The following is a 25000-nucleotide window of genomic DNA, read 5'->3' as shown; positions in this document are numbered from 1 at the left end:
GTATTTAGTTAAATGGGAGAGCAGATATCTAGTGCATAAATGCTGTAATTTTTATTTTATTTTAAGAAATGTGTAGATTATCCATGGAAAATAAATGGTTTTGTTCAAATTTATAGGTCAGATTGGTAAACAGATTTATTAATATACGGCAACAATTATGATAGTTACATGTCAATCTGTCAGTATTACAGTGTAATCCTTTCATATTATCAATGTTTAAATATGCTTTATTTTTTTTTATTATAATCATTGTATGAGTGTCACAATTGCAGGCCCTTCATTAATATCTAAATTGAACAAGTATTTAACTAAAGCAGAAACACCTTTGAAAAGCATGGAATTTCATTTACAATGTTAAGTAAAGAAGATAACTTTCATACAGGTTTAGACTAACACTGCACTCCAGATATAGTGTTACTGGTGTTGGTGTCAGGAGATTAAAATCCCAGATTTAGGGTATGCTAATTTTACAAAGTACAAGATTAAATAGTTTAGTGCTAATTGTATGGATAAATATCTGTAAAAATAATATCAAATGTTTTAGAAGTTTGTTTCTCAGAAATTTTATTCTAGGAAAAGAAAGAGAAATTTACTAATTAATAAAGGCTAATGCACTGTAAATAATTCTTTTTACTAAAATGGCCTAAAATATATGAAAATTTATTGTGAGCTTTGCAGAGTGCATTTACAAACATGACAAAGAGAGTTACAAAGTGTAGACACATTGCCTATGTGAAGTCAGAGGTCTTCCAAGAAGAAAGGAAATGCCTGTTGGTTTATTTTTTATTTATTTTATTGTATCTAATGGGGCAAATAAGATTTATCTGTTTATATACAGAATCTCACAATAACACATGCAAACACATTCATGACTGGATAACATTCCACAGCTACAGCTATAACTATAGCTATAGCCACAGCCACACCCTACGGAAAACCCCCTACATGCAGGCAAATGTATATAGGTGTATTTATTAATGAGAAGTTGGAAATTAGAAAGCCACAAATAAGAAAACCTAATCAAGATGAGTCACCAGATGACTAACTCGGTTGACACAATTGGCTCTATTTATTTTGGGTGCGTATTTTTACTCTTTATCAACATTCATTTGTTTACTTGCCCATTATTATTGGATATTTAAGAAGGTATTTGATAAAGCACAGGGATCATTAAAGAAGTGTGAGGATTTATCTTTACACTGATAATATTAATCAATTTCATGGTTAGGATGCAATGATGATGTTATTTTTAAATAAGGAAAATTAATATCTATGAGAAAAGGGAAATGTATTTACAATGTTTGACACAACTGTGTATGGGGAAAACTAATCCGCTGAGTATCTATTTTTGATGATAATGCACATTATTTTTTAAAAATCCTCATCAATACTGGTCAAACCTGCATACATTTTGTGAGTCATAAGGTGACCTGTGAAAAACTAATCCCTATTCAGTGTGTGGAGCCAGTGTCACTTGTCAGTCACACACAATATTCACTCAGACTCATATACACAAAATACAAATCCACTTAAAGATTCAAATAGACAGGCACACACATACACGCACTCTCTCTCTCTCTCTTGCACACACCCACACACCCACACCAACATGAATGCATACACGGCATGCACGCACACACTCACACACATACACACACACATACATACGCACACGCATACATACGCACACGCATACATACGCACACACACATACGCACACACACACACACACACACACACACACACACACACACACACACACACACACACACACACACACACACACACACACACACACACACACACACACACACACACACTCACTCACACACACACTCTATCTCTCTCTCACACACACACACACACAAACACACTTACACACACACACACTTACAAACACACACACAAACACCCTTACAAACACACACACACACCCTTACAAAGACACACACACACACACACACACACTTACACACACACACACACAGACACTCACACCCTTACACACACACACACACACACACACACCCTTATATACACACACACACACACACTTACACACACACTCACACCCTTATACACACACACACACACACACACACAACCTCTACACACATACTCACCCTTACACACACACACTCACACCCTTACACACACACTCACACCCATACACACACACTCACACCCATACACACACACACACCCTTACTCACACACACATACACACCTTTACACACACACACGCACACCCTTACACACACATACACACCCTTACACACACACACACCCACCCTTACACACACACACACACACACTCACACCCTTACTCACACACACATACACACCCTTAGACACACACACACTCACACACACTTACACACACATACCCTTGCACACACACACACCCTTACACTCACACTCACACCCTTACAAACACACACACACACCCTTACACACACACTCACACCCTTACACCCTTACACACACACACACACATACACACCCTTACACACACACACACTCACACCCTTACACACACACACATACACACCCTTACACACACACACACACACACACACACACACACACACACACACACACACACACACACACACACACACACACACACACACACACACACACACACACACACACACAGTTAAGACACAGCCTCGAGTCATCAGCACGCATGGGCGCCCGTGACTCACTGCTTACTTGAGATAGTTAGCTGCTGAACCCTCGCGTTGTGTTCCTTTGCCTGTGGGATTAGTCTTCTTATTGCTGTAGATAAAAGAGACGGTTCTTGTTAGTTTAATTTGATTGCGTGATTCTGGATTGATTTTTCGGAAATTTGGTGGTTGGGGTGGTGTCTTTGGTTCGTTGGATTTTTGTTGGTTTGGTGTTTTTAAGCGTGGGATGTGCAAGTATGTTGTGTTAATAAGGATGGTCGTGCTAATTGGGCAACACCCCTACAATATAGTCATGAGCGTTTGTTGATCCTCGTAGCAGAGGCTCTGGCATGAACACTAAATACTCAGTAAAACCCTTTTTGTGCTATATTTATTTGTTTCGTATTTTGTGATTACGTGCCCTTTTATGTGTCACACTATGTAAATATAGATAATGTCAAGTCAGTATATATCCTTACCATAAACTCGACGAAGGATATGTTCTCTCGATGCCGACCTTCTTACTTCTTCGCAGAATGTCATTATGCGATCTGTGGCAGCCCTCCGTATTTAATAGAAGCCCCTTGTATTCGCCGCCGATGAAGAATTAAAAGCGCTCTGTGTAAGCTTGCTACACTAACAGAGTCTGACGATCTTATTCACAGGTTTCATATATCGACCCGAGAGCCCGTGTTCGGCTGAGTTGCAAGATATTTTCGTTCCGTTTTTCCTTACCGTATGAGAGATCACTCGCACTCATTTGAACAGAATTGGATATTTCCAATAGACAGTTAACTTGAATCGTGTTGATATGAAAAATGATGATATCGTTTGGAAATATTTAAAAGAAAGAAAAGTGGAAATTCGTGGCGCGGTGCAGGGCCCGGGACGCGGTGGTTCCCCTCGGCGTCGTCTGCTGCTTCCTCCCAGCAGACGAGGGGAAACATGTTCAGTTCTCGCTGCTGGGAGCGCGAGCGGAAGTGGGCGTGAGACCCCCTCGTTTTGAAGGCTATACGTCGAATATATATTTTTTTCTTACGAAGAAAACTGCAAAAATGCGAGATTGCCATTACGGAGATGGAGAGGAGTCGCGCGTTTTTTGTAAAGATAATAGGTTGAAATAGGTTAACTAAAGGAGTTCTGGCAATAAACAGCTGATCGGCGGTGTCGAGTCACGCTCTTGACAGGTAGCTTAGGGCCTTTTGACGGGTGGGGAAACTCATGGCGGCTCAAGGTGGGCCTCAGGCCACGGGTGCGATGGAGGAGGACCCGCACACGGTCACCCACTTGCTGAATGAGCTCGAAGGGCCGGATACGAGTCGTGTGGCTTTGGTGATAAGGTAAAGTTCAGCCGTGTTAATCAGGTCGCTGGAGCTTAGCTTAGCCTTTATTCTGTTATGCACGTTCATATGTGTTTGGCGTGTGTATTATTGTCTAAATATGATGCATTTCATTTGTTTCTGTGATTGCAGTGGAAATGGTAGCCTTTTAATGGTAAATGTCCAGTCTGTAAAATATTTAAGTTTGCACCACAGCATGCTTGTTATGTATGTGTGTGTGTGTATATATATATATATATATATATATATATATATATATATATATATATATATATGTATATATATATATATGTGTGTGTGTGTGTGTGTGTGTGTGTGTGTGTGTGTGTGTGTGTGTGTGTGTGTGTGTGTGTGTGTGTGTGTGTGTTTATATATAATAATTCTTTCCTTTTTTTTTTCTTTTTTTTTTACAGTGAGTGAATTAGTGTGCGAGTATAAGGGAGTGAGTGTGCACAATTTCTTTTCTTAGCTTGTTTTTTTATATACGTTATATATCAGCACTGTTTTTAATATATGTTTGTCATTAAAATCATTATCAAGTTTCTCAGAGTCTTCCTGTTTTTCCTTTGCTGTTTGTTGATGTACAATGTACATGTCTAGTGGAAATTGTTTGTCTCCTTATATAATGTTATTTGTTTACCTATGGAGTTCTTGTACATCGATATATATATGTATTTATATTGATATGTATTTTTGCTGTATATAGGTATACATATGTATACAGTTTATATATATATATATATATATATATATATATATATATATATATGTATATATATATATATATATATATATATATATATATATATATATATATATATATATATGTATATAATGTGTGTGTGTGTGTATGTATGTATGTTACATAGGATTATATAGATAAATAGATACATATATAGGAATATTAAGATAAGATATAAATGTTCATTCAAATCTGAATTTAGATCATGAGTTTGAATTTAAAGATAATGTAGACCTAGATCTAGATATAAATCTGTATGTACATATTAAAATGTTTATATATTTGTATCCTATCCAGAGTAATATATTGATGACCTTTCTTGCTGTCTACATAATATTTTTGAGTTGCTTTTTAAATTGTAGAAAAAAAAAATATAAATTGCAGAAATACTTATCAGCTGTCTTATAATGTGCAAAATTTATGCTTGATATTGGAACATTAAAAATTTCATATCTGTTTTTGCTATCTGAGCATGCTGACAGACTTTGGCGTGATTTTTTTCTTTTTGTAACCCTGATGAAAAAAAAGAAGAAGAAAAAAATTGAGCATGAAAGATTAAAGAAAAATTGTTACTTGGAATCCCCAGAGGATGTTTCTATCACATTCATATACAGGCATCCTGAGCACAGCGCTCCAACTCCAGTGTTAGTTGAGCAAGGGTCGTAGAAAGACTTGCTTCATTAGTATTCTGCATAGTGCATTTCATATAATAAAAATAGCCAAAATGTTTAAGGCAAAGTGTAAAGGAATTATACACTGGATAAGCTTTACCCGTAAGCATATCATGTGGCCAGGAGTAGTAGATCCTACAGCAGAATCTTTCACTTGGTATGTTGAAGATTTATGTAGTTATTTGATGGCTAATAACTTGTATACAAAAGATAGTGATAGATATTGATAGACATTAAGAATATAATCATTATAATGATTTATGGATATTATATTATGATAAAAATTGTAATAATAATAATGATCATAAATCAATTAGAATAAGAAAGTTTGAATATGTGAAACATTTCATAGGATTTATCTTTGGCAAAATACATATTTGTAATGATGAATATAAACGCTTCCATTTCTACATAGTTAGAGTATCATTGATAAGCTGCTCTGTAAATTTCATTAAAGAGAAAAAAATAGTGAAAAATGGATGAGAGGGGAAAAGGGATAGATGAGAAAAAGGTAAATAAAGAAATTATGAGAGAGAGGAGAGGGAAATTAAATAATAAGAGCAAGAGATGTAGAGATAGGAGAAGGAAAGTAAATGGTAGAAGGAGAAAGAGATGCAGAGAGAAAATCAGAAAGTCAGAAAAAAAGGGGTGAGAAGAGAAAGTAGAAAGGGGAAAAGAGAGAGAGAGGGTAGGATGTGCAATAGAGGGAGAGAAGGGGAGGTGGGAGAGAGAGAAGAGGGGGGGACGGAAAGGGGAACAAGGGTGAGCTGGAGAGGATGTGAGGAGAGGGGAAAGAGAGAAAGGAAAGAAGGAAAGTAGGAAACTTTGAATGGATAAAATATAGTGAATTATGATCTTAGATAGATTGTCAGACTGTTAATGTCAGTCATAATGCTGCTGTTATTATCATTAGTTATATTATTATTATTACTGGTACTTGTGCTTTTACTGTTTCTTGTTGCTAACATTATTTTTATTATTATTGTTGTTGTTGTTGTTGTTGTTATTGCTGTTTTTATCATTATCATTGTTATTGTTAGTGTTGTTGTTATTATTATTATTATTATTATTATTATTATTATTATTATTATTATTATTATTATTATTATTATTATTATTATTATTATTATTTTTATTATTATTATTATTGTTGTTGTTATTATTAATGTTATTGTTGTTATTATTATTATTATTATTATTATTATTATTATCATTATTATTATTATTATTATTATTATTATTATTATTATTATTATTATTATTATTATTATTATTATTATTATTATTATTATTATTATTATTATTATTATTATTATCATTATTATTATTATTGTTATTGTTATTGTTATTATTATTATTTTTTATTATTATGATGATTATTATTATCATTATTAATATTATTATTATTATTTTTATTATTATTATTATTAGTAGTAGTATTCTTATTATTATTATTATTGTCATTATTGTTAATATTATTGTTATTATTATTAATATTATTGTTATTATTATTATTATTAATGATATTATTATAATTAATGATATTATTATTATTATTATTATTATTATTATTATTATTATTATTATTATTATTATTATTATTATTATTATTATTATTATTATTATTATTGTTATTGTTATTGTTATTGTTATTATTATTATTATTATTATTATTATTATTATTATTATTATTATTATTATTATTATTATTATTATTATTACTATTACTATTACTATTACTATTACTATTACTATTACTATTACTATTACTATTACTATTTCTATTACTATTACTATTACTATTACTATTACTATTACTATTACTATTACTATTACTATTACTATTACTATTACTATTACTATTACTATTACTATTACTATTACTATTACTATTATTATTATTATTATTATTATTATTATTATTATTGTTATTATTAATATTGATAATATTATTAGTAGTATTGATATTATTGTTATTATTAATGTTGATATTAATATTATTATTATTATTGTTATTATTATTATTATCATTACCATTATCATTATTATTTATATTATTATTATTTATTTTTTTTCTATTATTATTATTTTTTATCATCATTATTATTATCATTATCATTATCATTATCATTATCATTTGTATTATTATTATTATTATTATTATTATTATTATTATTATTATTATTATTGTTGTTGTTGTTGTTGTTGTTGTTGTTGTTGTTGTTGTTGTTGTTGTTGTTATTATTATTAATGTTAATAATAATATTGTTGTTATTATTATTATTATTATTATTATTATTATTATTATTATTATTATTATTATTATTATTATTATTGTTATTATTATTGTTATTATTATTGTTATTATTGTTATTGTTATTATTATTATTATTATTATTATTATTATTATTATTATTATTATTATTATTATTATTATTATTATTATTATTATTATTATTATTATTATTGTGTTGTTGTTGTTGTTGTTGTTATTATTATTGTTATTGTTATTGTTGTGATGATGATGATGACAATAATGATGATGATGGATTGTTAGTGTTATAATTGTCATTGTTGTTAATATTTTTATTATTGTTATTATTATTATTTGATTGCTTTTATTATCATATATATTATGATTATTATTGTTGTTACCCCCACATCACCACCATTAGCACCACATCCTCACCACCACCACCACATCACCATCATCATGAGAATGATATCATATGTTATCATCCATGATTCTTTTCTACTCATCAAATTAAGCATTGAAAGTTATCAGAGGATTTGTTTGAATTCAAAGATTAGCATAGACTAAAGATTATATATCTTTTTAAATTTATGATTAGCATTATCAAAGACTATATGGAATTGTGACAGCAAAATTATGTATGAGCCATTAGGCTTGCAAGTGATACTCACCAATCATAGAATTCATTCAACAATCTTGAGTGGTGTACTTACTGTTAGATTTTTTTAAACTGGATAGGTTTATCTTCCTGTAGATCAGAAATGGTTCAAATTTGGGATATTTCTGAGTGACATTATTGCTATGTTGCTGTAAGGATCTCCTATCTTATGCGTTATTTCAATGCTACCGATAGGGGCCACATTTTCTTCTGCTTTGATATCACGTCAGAGTTGTTTTCACTTTTCTGTTCGTTTAATTGGAACACAAGAGAGCTGACAAGGTACTGAAGCACTCTGGTTATCAAGTTTAGGTCTGCTGTGTTGGTTGCCAGTGAATCTCTTACACCTTTGCTGGTTTATCTTGCGTAGCTTATGTTAACTGCCATTGCTTGATGTATGCCAAATCTTGCGGCTCCACTAATTCACTTCTGGAATGTACATAATCTGAAGTGAGTTTGCACTGGTAACCTGATTATCTAGAAGGGAAATGATTGTGTGGCAACCCTTACAGGAACATACACACCCCCATGTAGGTTTACCATGACCAAGTCTCAATCACTTAACATTCGACACTAGTGCTGTTATTACTCACGGATAGTGTGTGTGTGTGTAGGGGAGGGATTTGGAAAAATATTAAGGGTTTGGAAGGAAGTTAGCAATCTGCTGATTTGATTGAATTTGTTAAGAATCGCAATAATGTATTTTATGAAAATTGAGAGCTTGATGCAGGAAGAGTCTGGTCTTGACTTTTTTGAAAAGATATTTACAACCTCAACTTTATATAATGAGATTATGTATGTGTACCTGGTATTTACATGGAATTGTCCTTATGTTTAACCATTATTATTTTCTTACTGATTGATACCTTTATTTGACTTGATTTTGATATTCTTACAGAATATATTTCAGTTGCATGTTAAGTAGTATTTAGTGTTTTATTATTATGCATGCATCTATTTTTTGCAGTTTTAGCTCTGGCTTTTGATTACTACATATAAAGAGGAGAAAATGTTTATGAATTTGAAGTCTTACAATTAAGAAAAGAAAATTTCATTCTCTTTCTCCTTCACTGTCTCTCTCCTTCACTCCCTTCCTCCATTCCTCTTCCCCTCTCTCTCTCCTACCCTCCCTACTTTCTCTCTCTCTCTCTCTCTCTCTCTCTCTCTCTCTCTCTCTCTCTCTCTCTCTCTCTCTCTCTCTCTCTCTCTCTCTCTCTCTCTCTCTCTCTCCCTCTCTCTCCCTTCCTCTCTCCCTCCCTCCCTCTCCCCCTCCCTCCCTCCCTCCCTCCCTCCCTCCCTCCCTCCCTCCCTCCCTCCCTCTCTCCCTCCCTCTCCCTCTCTCCCTCTCTCCCTCTCTCCCTCCCTCTTTCAGTCTCTCCTCCTCTTAGCTTTTTCTCGGTACCCTCTTTCCCTCTTTCCTTTCCTGGCTTCCACCTCACTTTTTCCGTCTTGTCCTTCTCCCTCTACCTTCCTTATTTCACACTCCTCCTATTTTCTCCTTCTGACACCTTTTTTTTTTTCTCTTTTTCTTTCCCTCTCTTCTCTATTCTTTGCCCCTCCATCTCTCTTTACAGTGTTGTGAAATTAATGTTAATTCTTACCATGCAGGACCATATACGATGGCGACGAGCATGGGAAGTTCATGGAACGCCTGGATACAAGAATTCGGAACCATGACAGAGACATCGAGAGAATGTGTAATCACCATTACCAAGGATTCATTGACTCCATCAGGGAACTTCTACAAGTTAGGTCACAAGCACATAAACTCAAGGTGTGTATTTGTATTTATTTATTGTTTAGTATCGTTTTCTTATTTGAATTGGAAAAAATAGAACGATTGTGAGGAAAGGCTTACATAAATTTCATCGCATGTGATATTTAACAATAAATAGAAAAATAGGGATGGAACAGTATTTGATATCAGTTGCACCTTTTTTTTATAATTATATATTCACTTTTTTCCTATGATAACTACTTGCTTGTCAGATGGAAGTGGTCAGAATTGATGAGGAGGTTCAAGAATCGGCAAAGCAGCTAATGGCCAAGAGTGAGGAATTGGTCAAGACACGGAAAGTCCAGTCAAATATCTGTGCCGCCATAGATGCCCTTACCCTCTGTCTGCCTGTCCTAACCACGTATTCTAAGCTACAGAAACAGATGCAGGAGAAAAGGTGAGTCACAATACTCTCATATTACAAGAAGCCAGCACAGCCCATGTCTTATATGTGTTCAGGAATCCTTTAAAAGTTTATAATAGTACAAGTCCTTCATGTATGTAAATGATAATCTGTGCTTATCATTATCATTTTCATAATTCTTCGAAATGTTAACATTTGGCAAGCCTTCTTTTTTTTTCTTTAGACTACTTTTTGTAAATATAAAAATTTATTATGATTACCTTAACCCATTAGATCTGGATGCTTCACAGCCATCACTTGGCCCAAAACATAGGCATTAGCCTTACTTGAGTAGCCACTCTGCTGTGTGACCAGCTTGTAGGCTAAATATACAAATATTTGTATCCGGTGACAAGGCTCTATGGCTCTATATATTTTTCTGCATAAGTGTTTTTAGATTTTTGCCATTTTCCAATGTTTGTTCTTGTTATTTGGTTTACTCAATACAATAATAATGACAATAAGTAACAGTGTTTTTTGTTTCATTTTAAATGCCCACTGAGTCAAATCACCCTCCAAGAGCTTTGTGCACTCATGCTGAGTCATTCATGTTACCCTGGTCTTCAGCCAAATTTTCCCATTGACGGCAAGTTGATGTCACCCACCCCTGAAGCCAATTTTTTTTTATGATGTGATGGTCATGTCATCTGGATCATAGGGGTTAAGTGGCTTGAGGAAGATGACAGGAGATAATTTTTGAAGTATCCAGAATTGTGTGGAGTTAATTAATTTCACTGTCAAACATTTTTGATCTTCCAGATATTATCCTGCACTGAAAACTCTAGAGCAACTTGAACACACCTATTTACCACGAGTTGCAAGTTATCGCTTTGCCCAGCAAATGCGTGACAACATTCCTCGAGTTCGTGAAGACATCAAACAGGCATCTATGTCAGATATTAAAGATTTCCTGGAGGCAATCAGACGGTAAGCTTTATTTATTTTTTATTTTTATTTATTTATTTATTTTTTATTATTATTTTTTTTGTATCTCAGTAAAGTACAAAAAAACAGTAAAGTACCAAAAAGTTTTTTCTCACTGAAAAGGTGTTCTACAAGAAAGTATCAAAAATATGTTTTTCAAGAAGTACTAAAATGTAGTTCTCAGTAAAGTTCCAGAAAGAGATTTCACAGCAAAATGCCCAAAGGGATTTTCAGTAAAGTAGCGAAGGAGGTTTTTCTCAGTAAACTGCAATAAAGAATTTCTCAGTAGAATACCAAACGTGTGTGTCTCAGTAAGTTATCAATTTAAAAATAATTTTAGATATTTTGATTCCACGAGGCATATATATATATATATATATATATATATATATATATATATATATATATATATATATATATATTATATATATATATGAGACTGTGTCTGTAGTACTATGCGCCAGTGCCATTTCTTATGATATTCAAATTTTTGTGACTTCAAATTTTTATATTTTCTTAAATCTCTTTCCAAAACTATTATAGCTAGAGTAATGTTGCTTACACCATTTTATAGCTCATGATCTGTATATTATTGCATGAGTACTTTAGCATAAAAAAAAAACCACAAAATATCATATAGAAATTATATAAAACAGTCCAGAATATTCCTGGAAAAAAATTCCATTTTCTGTCCTTTCCTAATGTTCCTTGCCAAGGAAAATTCACTATTAATGCAGTTGTAGTAGATGGATGGCATCTACTACATGACTGGTGGTTTATCTCTTTGGGGGAATAGTTGAGTGGGTATGAGTTCCCACTGTTAAGGGTCTTAGAGTTCTCTCTGGTTCCCCGTTGGCAAAAGATTGGGCAGTCCTGTGTTACTGCTACTTGCTGAGGTGCAGCTAGATTATCTTGAGTTGGTGATCTTGTTTCTGGATCCTGAAGCTCAAGTACACAGGAGCTGTAGGCAAACTTGGAACGAGTGGAGCCTGCAGTCCAATCAGAGCCAAGAGGTGTCAACCAGTCAGGTGTCAGTAGTGAGTCGCTAGAAGTCTTGCTACTGTGAGAGTAAGGATGAGGCTGTTGGACCTGATGTGACCCAAATTAAAAATAACCTCATTTAGTTCCTGACTTCAAACACTATGATGACACAGATTATTGCAGCAGATTATTTCTTTTATTCTTAAAGGAATGCAAATCTTGCTTTGTACATTATCCCATGAATCTTTTGGTAAAAAAACTATAACATTAAAGCAGTTTGACATACCCCGACAGGCTGATGGATGAGTATGCTACTGCACCAATACATTGGCAAAAATAACACCTTGGCCAAGGAGGTAAAAAATCTAGACCAATATTATAGACTATCATCCTTATTTTCTTTGTAATTTCTCTCAACCACAATAGAAAGCAGATTTTGAAGAACTCTGTGATACTGTTATCTCAATTTTCAGGATGGTGGCACTTAACTATACTGCTGCAGGCAATACTTTATATATGTATGTGTGCATACATGTATGGATGTATATATCTATCCATCTATATGTATATGTATACATATATAGACAGACAGACATATACAAATACATATACATATATGTATATATATATTTATATGTTTATGCACTTGTGTGTGTGTTCATGTTACATGCAACTAGGTAATCTAATGATTTCTATAAACAGAGTGTCAGCACGAATTGGTCAGGTTGCCATGAAGCATGCTGCTCTTCAGTACAATATGGACCCTAATCTAGCAATGACAAGATCCAAGAGGCATGCGCCACTGCCTCCAAATCCATTCACAGGTAAAGTTCTTCAGTGTTCTTGTGTAAAAACCAGGTATTCAAGTGTATGCTCTGTCAGAATTGTGAATATAATTTTAATGTTCCTGATTGATGTTTTGTATATCAGATTTATTGTGGGGGAGGGGATGTAGAAAGATTTAGAAAGAGTATCTTCATTATTTGATCTTAGATTCTGGTCTGAGGATTTAGATGATTATGATATGATGCATTGTTGAATAGATTGCAGTAGCATAGATTTTTATTGTTATTATTATTATTATTTATTTTTTTTACTGAGGAAGAAAGTGTAAAATAGCTCTGAAATTGGAGGCACACAGGAAAAACAGTTTCCTGCATCAGAACTCTCATAATTTCCTTTAGTCACTATAATTCTTTTACTTTTTATTTTTCATATGATTTTATTCTTTACAGTTCTTTATTCTTTTTATTGCCTTTCTCATTTCATCTCCATTAATTTTTTGTAGGTGAGACTTATGAAGCTCAGTCAGAAGCCCAGAGTGATGAAGAAGAAGAGCTATGTGCCCAGGACCTAATCAATTTTGCTCCTGTGTACCGCTGTCTTCACATTTACACAGTCCTAGGAGCCCGGGAGCAGTTTGAGACTTATTACAGGCAGCAGCGAAGAGAGCAAGCCAGGCTAGCTTTGCAGCCACCAACTAACATGGTGGGTACTGAGTGGTTCAGGTCACAAATGAGGGTTGAATCTTCCTGTGTGTTTTGTTAGGTATTGTCCGCAGTGAATTTTTCTCGAGCTTTATTGCTCTGTTGTACTTTATATTAGATGTTTAGCTTTGATTTATATAATGGAAATGAAAAATGTGACAATTTTTGCGGCATTATTGATAGTGGAAGAAAAGAATCATTCCCATTTCTTTCCCCTCCACCAGCATGAAAATTTAGAAGGCTATCGACAGTACCTGTATGGTGTTGTGGGATTCTTTGTGATAGAGGACCATGTTCTGAACACAGGCAATGGACTGGTCACACGGCCATATCTGGATGAGGTTTGGGACATGGCATCAGGAAAGGTAGGTTGAAATACGCGATTATTATGACTTTTTACTTATTTACTTCTTTTTTCTCTTTATTGATTTCTATTTGTTATGTGCTCAGGATGATTTGCCAATTTGATGTTTCAAATAAATTATTATTAATGTTATTTTATTATGTAAGAGAAGTAGTAATATTTCTCTAACAGAGAAGAAATTATTAGGTGATTTTAAACAAAATCTCATTTGCTTCTGTCATTAGAAATATTTGTATCATAAATTTCAGAGTACACCCAAGTATGAAGTATTATCTCTATCAAATGTCAGTATAAACTAACGAAAATTGTATGCCATTACGTGCTAATAGAGTTCTCAACTTCTGTTATCTTCTCCAGGTTGTGAACAACATCCGCAATCATTCATCATACTGCACTGATACCCATCTTATGCTCAACATCAAGAACCTTATTATGTTGTTTGCCCATACTTTACAGGTAATCATTTGTTGTCTTGTGACAGCTTGTAACATAATTTTTGTACTTACATCAAGATTAGATATTGAAATAAGTTTATTAACAGTTTTGCTTTGTGAATGTTGTATGTCCGAAACAGGAAGCAACTGAAGACATGAAACCAAAGCATATTAAAGTAATTTTATTTATACATTTTCTTCTATCCCTCTAGAACTATGGGTACACTGTGAATCCACTACATGAGTTGTTACTAGAAGTTAAAGATCACTATAATGAAGTTTTGATGCAAAAGTGGGTACAGGTAAGTTAACTTTTGTCTTTTTTATGTGCAAGTCCATGGACTTCCACTTAACTTTTTTTGCAGAGTAAATGCTAAGTACATGGTATGATTGATTGAATATTTGGTGTATCATAAGATATGGATGGATCAAGGAATGCTATTACATGATACTGAATGTAATGAAAATTGGTGTAGCTTGTAGAGTATGAGTATTGTTAGTGTATTTTAATACCTTATGAAAATTTATTGAAAGTGGGCATACATGTACATGATTTCAGGTATTTCGGGAAATATTTGATGAAGACAACTATCATCCTATTCAAGTTGAAACCCCAGAGGAGTATCATCGAATTACTGAGGTCTTCCCTTATCATGACCTAGCGCTGGAGCAGTCCTCGTTCCCTAAACGATTCCCCTTCAGTTTAATGGTTCCAAAAGTGTACCGGCAGGTCAAGAATTATGTTGCAGCTTGTTTAGAGTTCTCGGAAGATCTGAATTTAAGGTTTGTATGAGTGTTTTAATTGCTAAGTTGTCTTTCTCTGTTTTTCCTCTTTGTGTAGATGCTTATCTCTGTTTTTCACGACATTGTGGATAATTTGCATAATTTAAATTGTCTACTAATCTATTATTTTTTTATGGTCTTGATATGTTTTATGAACTCTCTTCCTCTGTGCCTTTTATAAAGATATTTTAGGATACTTAGTTGTGATTGTATTATATTTTGTAGAAGAATTTTAAAAGAGAAACTTGAGAAAATACATGGAAACTATCTTTTCATTGAGTCGTACTCACCTTTAATGGGGGAAAATCTGTGAAATGCCCAAGCTTCAGACTTGATGTTTTCTTTTGTTTCTAGTTGATTTGATTTTTGGTATGATGAATAACTCTCGTCAAGTTTGATAGATCATGTTTATTTAATTTCTGTTGAAGCAGTATTTTTATTTTATTGTGTGTCCATGTTACTGAATTTGTGTTTGTGTTCTTAAATGTTAGATGCCATGTTAAGTAACATGTTACATAAAGGATCAAAATAGTAATTTTTAGGGTGTTTTACTGGAAAGTAATAAAGACTTATTGTTGATAATTACTCTAAGGGCACTTCCCCTCCTTTATTTTCTTTATTTATTGAGTTTTATTAAATTTATTTATTTATTGCTAAAAATTTTAATTGTTATCATGCTTTCTATTTGTTTTGGATGAATCTCACATCCTAATTTTCATGACAGTTGGGTAATGAGAATCCTATGTAAAATTTAACTATGCATATACATAATTATAAGATGATATAGTATATCATGATCACTGTCAGACAGGTAAGCCACAGCCACTGTAAGAAAAAGATTAAGAAAAACAGTTGGAACCCAAAGAATTTATGTAACGGAGATAGAAGCACTAACTTAGCTTTCTCTTCCTAGTCAAACAGAGAAGGAGGACATGGTACGGAAATCGACCAACCTTCTGCTGACCCGCACTTTGAGTGGCTGTTTAGCAACATTAATCAAGAGACCTGGATTGGGACTCCTGCAACTCATTCAGATAACCATCAACACACTACATTTAGAACATGCTAATGTTCTTTTAGAACATTATGTAGCTAAGTTGACAGGGTATGTTTTTATGTCTACCTTTAGTGATGTAAGTTGTTCATGAATTACTGCAAGGTCTGTCTGATTGCTATGAAATTGTTTAATTGCCCTAATACATTATTTATGAAAAATGTTATGAGAGGTCTTATAGATTTCATAAATTAGGTTCACATCTTTGTGGACTTGTCTTTAATTGATTCCTTTTTATAGGAGCATAGAGGACAGCAGCACACCTGGCCTAGGTAGACTTCAGGGCAAGGCTATGTTCAAAGACATTAGAGGGGAAGCTGAGGAACAAATTTACACAGCTCTTAGACTGAAGCTGGATGAATTCTTGGATCTGGCTGCCTATGATTGGATGTTGGCTGAACCCCAGGGAACATCATCATCCTATGTCACTGATCTCATAGCTTTCCTTAACTCAACTTTCACAGCATTCACCAATTTGCCAGTAAGGGAGAATGTGCTTGTTATTCCCTGTCATGACTATACATGTAACAGTGCATAATTTGATTTTTGTGTTTATTGTTTATTTGTGAGAGGTGTTTCATAGATTTTTTTTCTCTTTTTTGTTGTTTTTGATAAACATAGGCCTGTATTTTTTTGAAGCAGCACTTATCTCCCAGTTATTGAAGATAGTTGACAAGGTTTTCTATGAATATTTATGCTCGTCTTCCATTATCTTAAGAAATGAACTACTCATCTCTGAGTATTTTACATTTGTGATATTGAATTGTGTTGGAGGTAACATGGTTATTTTATTTTGACAGGTGCGTGTAGCACAGACTGCTTGCATGTCAGCTTGTCAGCATGTGGCAAAATCACTGATGTCCATGTTGCTGAGTGAAGATGTAAAACAGATGTCTCTTGCAGCTCTGGAGCAAGTAAACCTTGATGTCATCCAGTGTGAACGTATGTTAGAAGCTTTGCTTTTTCAGTATTTCTTTTAGCCAAGATTCAGTGGAGTATTTATGTTGATAATACAGTCACCCTTCATATTGGTATCTTCATTGAAATCAGTACTTAGTTCAAGGATTCAAATTATTATGCTATTAGGTTTGCAGATAAATCATATTGGTACCCCAGTAGGGGGCTAGTAACAAGATGGAAAACCATTTTTAGAAGACAGTTCTTTATGAAAAACTAAATGGTATTCTTTGGAAATACAGATGATGCAGTCTTGTATTTTTGGAACAGTGATACCAAGAGATTTGCAGAAAGTCATATTATTATACATTGTAGTTTCAGTATGGGCTGAATTATTTGATGTCGAAACAATGTTCTTATTATAAACTAGAAATTCTGTAATATGATCTTCAGCCCTGCAAACTTTCAGGTTGTCAAGCTTTTGAACTTACAGGGCAGGAAAAGGTGTTTTGTTGAATCCCAACAGCTAAGGATCAGCTGTTGACTTACACCTTGTGTAGGATAATAAGGATAAAAAAAGAGTCTTGAAGTAATAAGTTTAAGAAAATTTTATCAAAAGACAGATTACATGGATATAATATATTATATACTCTTTGTTAGATTGTCTTTTTATTAATAGCTATTGTAATTTTTCTTTATTTTTTCTAGAATTTGCTGCATTTGAGCCGGTGGAAGGATTTGAGGAAGGAGCTCTTCTAATGTGCTTTGCTGACCTTCGGCAGTTATTAGATCTTTTTATGACAGAGGATTGGTCTACATATTTTCATGATTATGGCTCAGAGAACTCCAAGTACCTACGAGTCAATCCTCATAATGCCATTATCATTGTAGAAAAGTAAGTAGCAATTGGATAAAAGAAACAGGCATTGTTTTGAGAATATTATAAATCCACAAGGATTATTATCTATGAAATAGATCAATTATATAATATGTTTGTGAGAAATGTAAATGACTACTGAATGAAAGTCCCAGAGGGAGAAAAAGTTGGTATTGATTTTGTAACTAGATAAAAATGAATACATCATTCCCTTACATCAGGGATGACTTTATTCAATGCAGCTGATATTACTGTTAAATGCAACATTCAGGTTTAAATATTGGCTTTCATGAATTCTTGTGAAGAGGTCCAAGTGATACAGGTGCTATTAATTTTCCTCCTCCATTAACCCAAAGCCACTGGGGGATGGCATTTATGCACACGCCATGCCCAATGTGAGATTGATTTATTAATTGGTTTTACATATAGATGGCACCACAAATACAAGGTCGTCAGTAAGCCAATTACAAGTACTACCTGTCTCACCAGTTTACCATTTTCCTAGATTTTCAAAAATATTTTCTTGTATGTTATATTGCTGTTAGCAATGTCAGTATAATGAATTATAACATCTATAATAAAAATAACCATTGATAGCATTAGTAAAATAAGAAAAAACTCTCCACAAATTCAAGGAAAGGTGAAATCAGGTGAGGTCACAAGATCAACTAATGGACTCCTTTGTGGCTGAGCACCTGCATAGGCATCTGTATGCAGACATTTCACAAAACAATTATACCGTGAACACATTTTCTTGGCGATGGTGGGTTAAGATTGGTAGAATTACTTTGTGCATCAGAGAATATTTATGCTTCCAGATTGCGCGAGGGAGAAAAGCGTGGCATGTTCTCCATACTCAAGAGAAGTGACAAGAAGAAGCTTCTGGAAACTGTCCTGAAGCAGCTTAGACAGCTAACCCAGCAACAGCACACCACTTGAGCCTCCCATGTGTAGGTTATTGAAAATGTGTCTCAAAAAAGGGCTACTTAAATTTCCTATGTTAAACAAAATAGGTCTCCAACGTTATGTAAATATGTATCTGTATTTAATATGGAATGATGCTGTATCTAAAGTGGAATGATGCTAACTTCTGTTTTTCTGTTAATCCCATATTAGAAGGTTTGGTCTTGTACCTAACCTGCCAAATTCTGGAAATTAAAGCAAATTGGTTATTTTCCATCTCTGAAATATTAATTTTGCCTCTGAGAGAGGAACCAACACATGACAGTTACTATTCTGAGATTTATCTTACACATCATTAAGGAAAAGAAATTTGATCTGTATATATGATTGGGTTTATCCAATTGTTGTGTATTTTATTATGTCCATGGTATATAAAGTGCCTGCATGATGGTACAACTTGTGTAGCTATATTATCATTATTATTTCTTTGTATGCATTTGTTGAAAATTGTATAATTATTTATATTAGAAAGAAATACAAAGATTACTTATGATTTTGATATTCACTGAGGTTTATAATATATGACTTTTAAAGCTTGACTGATTTGTCTGTATGTTTGTTACCTGATTCTGTGTAGCTGAGGCATGCAACAGGAAAACACATGTCTTCTAGCCTTTAGTTTTTTACTGCCAACTCTAGAGCTTGATGTTAACTGCAAGTAGAAATGCTTATTGGGGAAGACCATTTTGAGATTATTTTATATTGAGAATAATTTTACTTTACCATAGACTACCTTCATGACTGATCATGTGTTCTGGAATATCATTGCTATATGACCACTGAAACACTTACTATATATGAAAAAGAAGATGAAGCAACATTCTTGTTGAATAAGCATAAAGTTACTAAATTAAAGAAAGCTAATACATGAGTGAATGGCAAAACTGGTAGACCCCGATGGGTATCTATGGCAAACTTTACTCCCGAGCAGCTTCACTCTGGCTTGAGGTGCTCTCCCAAAGCTGCCTGTTCTCCTTGGCCAAAGACCGTGGAACCGCATTCCTGAGCTTGCAAAAAGGGCATCCTGATGTATAACTTTTAACAGCCTTTAACTTAATTTTTATCATTTTTTTTATGTATATTTTTTCAGTATATCATTTTGCAATTGCACCAAATATTTGTCCATCATTTTTCACTCTAGTGTTGTTAATATTTGGACTTTTGGAATTTTTATGGAAAATCAGGTCATTTGTGAGAGGACTTTTATGGCCTGGGCCTTAAAACTACATTTTTCAATCTCAATCAAAGGACCAGGGGACCTCTGTGCTCTTAATCTATTGCAATGATATGTAAACAACTTTTAAAGCCTTTTAAAGCTTTTAGCCCTCCACCCCCCAAAAAGAAAACAAGAAATTTGTTTTGGAAAAACGATACAGAGTATTCCTGTTTTCCAGAAATACTGTACGTGGGGTTTTGATTTGTAGCAGACTAAGGGTAGATTTCTTTTTGTTTTTTTATCATTATTATTATGTTTGTGATTGTTGTTGTAGTTATCATTATTATTATTACTATTATTATTATTATCCTTAATTATTATTATTATCATTATTATTATTATCATTATTATTATTATTATTATTATTATTATTATTATTGTTATTATTATCATTATCATTATCCTTATTTTTATTATCATTATTATTATCATTATCCTTATTATTATTATTATTATTAGTAGTAGTAGTAGTAGTAGTAGTAGTATTGTTATTTCTATTATTATTATTATTGTTATTATTATTATTATTATCATTATTATTGTTATTATTATTATCATTATTATTATTATTATTATTGTTATTGTTATCATTATTATTATTATCAGCATTATCATCATTGTTACTTTCATTATTATAATAATAATTTTCAATTTAATGATTAGGATAATTATTGTCATAATTATGATAATTATTGTTATGCTATTATAAGTATAATTGTCAATGTTATTTTCAATGTTATTATCAATGTTATAATTTTTATATTATTGTTGTTGTTATTATTATTATATTCATTTATTTATTTTTGTATAGGGATTACTATTATTGTTCTTCTTCTTCTTCTTATTATTATTATTATTATTATTATTATTATTATTATCATTATCATTATTATTATTATTCATTATTATTATTATCATTATCATTATTTTGTAATATGATTTTTGTTATTATTGTTATTATTATTATTGCTGTTATTGTTATTATTATTATTAATGCTATTATTGTTATTATTGTTATCATCGTTATTATTACTTTTTTATTTTTATATTTGTTATCATTATAATTACTACTATTATTACTACTACTACTACTACTACTATTATTATTATTATTATTATTATTATTATTATTATTATTATTATTATCATTATAATGATTATTATTATAATAATAATAATAATTATTATTATTATTATTATTATTATTATTATTATTATTATTATTATTATTATTATTATTATTATTATTATTATTATTATTATTATTATTATTATTATTATTATTATTATTATTATTATTATTATTATTATTATTATTATTATTATTATTATTATTATTATTGTTGTTGTTATTGTTGTTATTGTTGATAATATTACTAATATTAATAATGATAATAATAATAATAATATTATTATTATTATTATTATTATTGTTGTTATTGTTGATAATATTACTAATATTATTAATGATAATAATATTATTATTATCATTATTAATAATATTGATATTATTAATGATAATTATATTATTAATAATATTAATATTGTTGATAATACTAATATTGTCATTATTATTATTATTATTATTATAATGGACATTTTTAAAGGTGAGGCCTTGGATTGCAAATGAGGGAAGAGAGAGGTCTGCTTTGCTCTTTACTTACTCAAGTGTGTGTGTGTGTGTATGCGCGCATGCATGTGTGTGTGCATGTATTTTTTTTTTTTGCCCGTGCCCATGCTTGTTCCTCTGCTATGTGCCTATTTCTTTGTGTCTCCAGGTCTGTGGGTGCATGCATGTGTGTGCAGATGCATGTACTTTATATATATATACATTATATATGTATACTTTTGCATGTAGAAAAGGTGTAAAGGAGAATGAAGGCCTTCAAAAAGTAATAGGTATAATCAGTGTATTATGATGTTAGCTTTTCAGCAGTAATTAGCCATATGATTGAAATTATCATAACAGTGGATAATTTATAGCTACTGAATGTATGTCACATTATATTTCTCTTCAGTTAATGTTAACCAACATCATTTCATTTAGCTTACTCTCTTAATTATTTTCACATGTTTGGCATTTGAAGTTCTATGGAGATGAGTATCTGTTGGATGTCTGATGGATCGTAGTTCATAGAAAGAGAGCTTTAGACACCATTCTTCCGCTAGATTAGCCAAGCCTTGTCATGGGTGGCATTCAATAGTGTCAGCATGATCTCCAAGTGACAGTAATGAGGACAGCATCTACCTGGTATAACCATGTGGAATTCTGAATAATAATATCTTTGTTGTGGCCCTTCTCCAATGTGGGTGGGTGGGTAGCTTTGTGGGTGGGTGGTTGGTTTGACTGGGCATGCATGTGCATGTGAGAGTGGTGCCTAATCCCAAAATATTCAGTCTTATCTATACACCAGGTCTTGAACCATTGGTAGACCTCTTATTGGTGGGGTACTTTCTCCTGCAGTTGATGGAGAGACATTTCATGGGCTGAAAGAATGATATTCTTGTCAGCACTCACTCCTTTCTGGGTGATGATGTGTCTACATAGAATCACAAAGGGGGATATTAAGCCACCCTGGTCGTACAAACAAGTCTTCCGTTTTAGTCATTGGCAGGTCAGGGAAGATTAGAGATTATTCAGTCAGTTATCAGAACTGTGAATCACCTCTGGAGTGAGAGTGGCAGCTTCAAAATAATAAAGAGTCACAGTATTTTCTATATTTTGAAGTGTTAGATCATGGACATCATTTACCAACAAAGTTCTTGACTGATACATTTGTTCCTTAACCTTGCTTGTTTATCTAATTCTTAAGAAAATTGTAATTAGTCCAGTATGTCTTTTGCTTTGTCAAAGTATCAATTCTCATTTATGGCTTTTCTACATTCATTGACGTAATCACATGCAAACATGTGTATAAGTAAATGCATATGTTAATGTGTGTATGCATGTATATTTTTTATACATATGTGAGTATGTTCGAGTGAGAGTGAGAGAGAGTCCGTGAATGAATTATTGAATGTGTAAGTGAATGAATAAGTGTGAGAAAGTGAAAGAATGAGAGTGACTGAGAGTAACTGAGTGGGAGGCATGCATGTGCATGTGTCCAGTCATCATAGTTAATTGCACCTAGTGGAACAGGAGGACAGAGATAAATGAAAATAAAATTACATTCTGCTTTGGGTGACAAACATTTTGATGGAGAAAAGGTTTATATATTTGTACTTTAGAAAAAAGGTCTTTATAATTGTCATATTATTTATTGGGTCATTTACTAATACATTATTATGGGAAACCTGCAATGAATTATTTTTTGGGATAAAATTCTTTTCCCCCCTCTGTTGCCAGCATATTATTTATTCTGATTTTGTTTTTAAAAAGTTGAACAGTTAGATTTAGAAAAAAAAAAAAAAATATGCAAAGAAGGCATTTATGTATGGTGACTTGTAGCCTGTATTTAGTGTAGATAAATTATTGCTTCAGTTTTCATGGCAGCTAGTTTGCACCTTGTTCACTTTCTGGATGGAAGATGAAAGAGAAAGAAGAAACGCATCATGCAAGTTAGGAATTGGTCAGATTAAGTGCTCCAGAATTTGGTCTGTGATATTGAATAACTGAATAATGGATTGTGCTCTTCAAATATATCTTTCCATGTGCCTTTTTTCATATTCTATTTTGAAAAAAATGGTGAGTGAATGTTTCAATAGAGCGTTTGTTTCTGCATTACCGGTTATCATTGTTTTTTCAAGCGAGTTCTGTGCTGAATTGGAAACTTGTGGAAAAGAATGTGAAATCCTTGCTAGTTGGTTGTGCATTAGTATTAACAGGAATGCTGCAGAAGATCATTATTTGCATTAGTCAATAGTATTAGTAGAAGTACAACTACTGCTATTACTGTTTTTGCTTTTCATAAAAAAGTACAAAAAAAGTAAATAAGATTATTTACTAGTACAATACTGTAGCTTTTGTTCAGAATGTCTTAACATTACATTGGTATTTATCTTATTGGGAAATATAATTTGATACAATAGGTTATTTTAGACAGAAGACTGAATCAAGACTTTATAAGATAAGTTGCATAAGATAAAGACTGAAACTCCATATTATGTGGACTGTAGAAATGGTAAAGTAGACAGTTCTTATCCTTTGTAGTATATTTATTTTTCTTTGAACAAATCTACTTGGCAAGAGGAATGGACATTGTGGTAAAGGGAGATGGTTCTTGTTATACGTGATATTATATGTAACAGAATATTATATTTTTGTACCTGAAAGGCAGAATGATCATTAATGGGTTGACTGATTGTTATGTTTCGACAGATGCCCCAGAATCATTTGGTACAAGGGCTGTTAAGATGTTAATGATTTAAAAAATCATAACTTGTAAAAGGCAGTTCTTGTCAGTTATGAAGCTTATATATCAACATTCTATGAGACATATTAAACTTGAACTCCTTTTAACATCTAAATTAGGATATTTGCTTGATTGACATAGCTAACCAAGTCAC

At 32.4% G+C, this 25000-nt stretch overlaps 1 protein-coding gene across 5 annotated transcripts in view; it reads left to right on the top strand.

Moving 5' to 3' along the window:
• Positions 1–19402, top strand: part of Sec15 (exocyst complex component Sec15) — a 23983-nt gene extending 4581 nt beyond the window's left edge. For 2 of the 5 annotated variants that reach the window (XM_070128813.1, XM_027375133.2), the window contains exons 2-15: positions 9943–10108; positions 10324–10508; positions 11274–11441; positions 13122–13243; positions 13708–13907; positions 14131–14271; positions 14628–14726; positions 14917–15006; positions 15264–15487; positions 16401–16592; positions 16782–17022; positions 17342–17483; positions 18147–18333; positions 19134–19402. In XM_070128813.1, coding sequence (XP_069984914.1) covers positions 9977–10108; positions 10324–10508; positions 11274–11441; positions 13122–13243; positions 13708–13907; positions 14131–14271; positions 14628–14726; positions 14917–15006; positions 15264–15487; positions 16401–16592; positions 16782–17022; positions 17342–17483; positions 18147–18333; positions 19134–19254 — 2244 coding nt within the window. In that variant the 5' untranslated portion in view covers positions 9943–9976 and the 3' untranslated portion in view covers positions 19255–19402. Of the gene's footprint in view, positions 1–3307; positions 4010–5390; positions 5580–8990; positions 9130–9942; positions 10109–10323; positions 10509–11273; positions 11442–13121; positions 13244–13707; positions 13908–14130; positions 14272–14627; positions 14727–14916; positions 15007–15263; positions 15488–16400; positions 16593–16781; positions 17023–17341; positions 17484–18146; positions 18334–19133 lie in introns of those variants that run through there. The other 3 variants (XM_027375134.2, XM_027375135.2, XM_070128812.1) reach the window with 3 other exon arrangements.
• Positions 19403–25000: the final 5598 nt, after the last annotated feature.

This window comes from Penaeus vannamei, chromosome 13 (genome assembly GCF_042767895.1).
Source record: "Penaeus vannamei isolate JL-2024 chromosome 13, ASM4276789v1, whole genome shotgun sequence".
Classification (NCBI taxonomy): Eukaryota; Metazoa; Arthropoda; class Malacostraca; order Decapoda; family Penaeidae; genus Penaeus; species Penaeus vannamei.
This window is presented reverse-complemented; position numbering and strand designations above follow the sequence as displayed.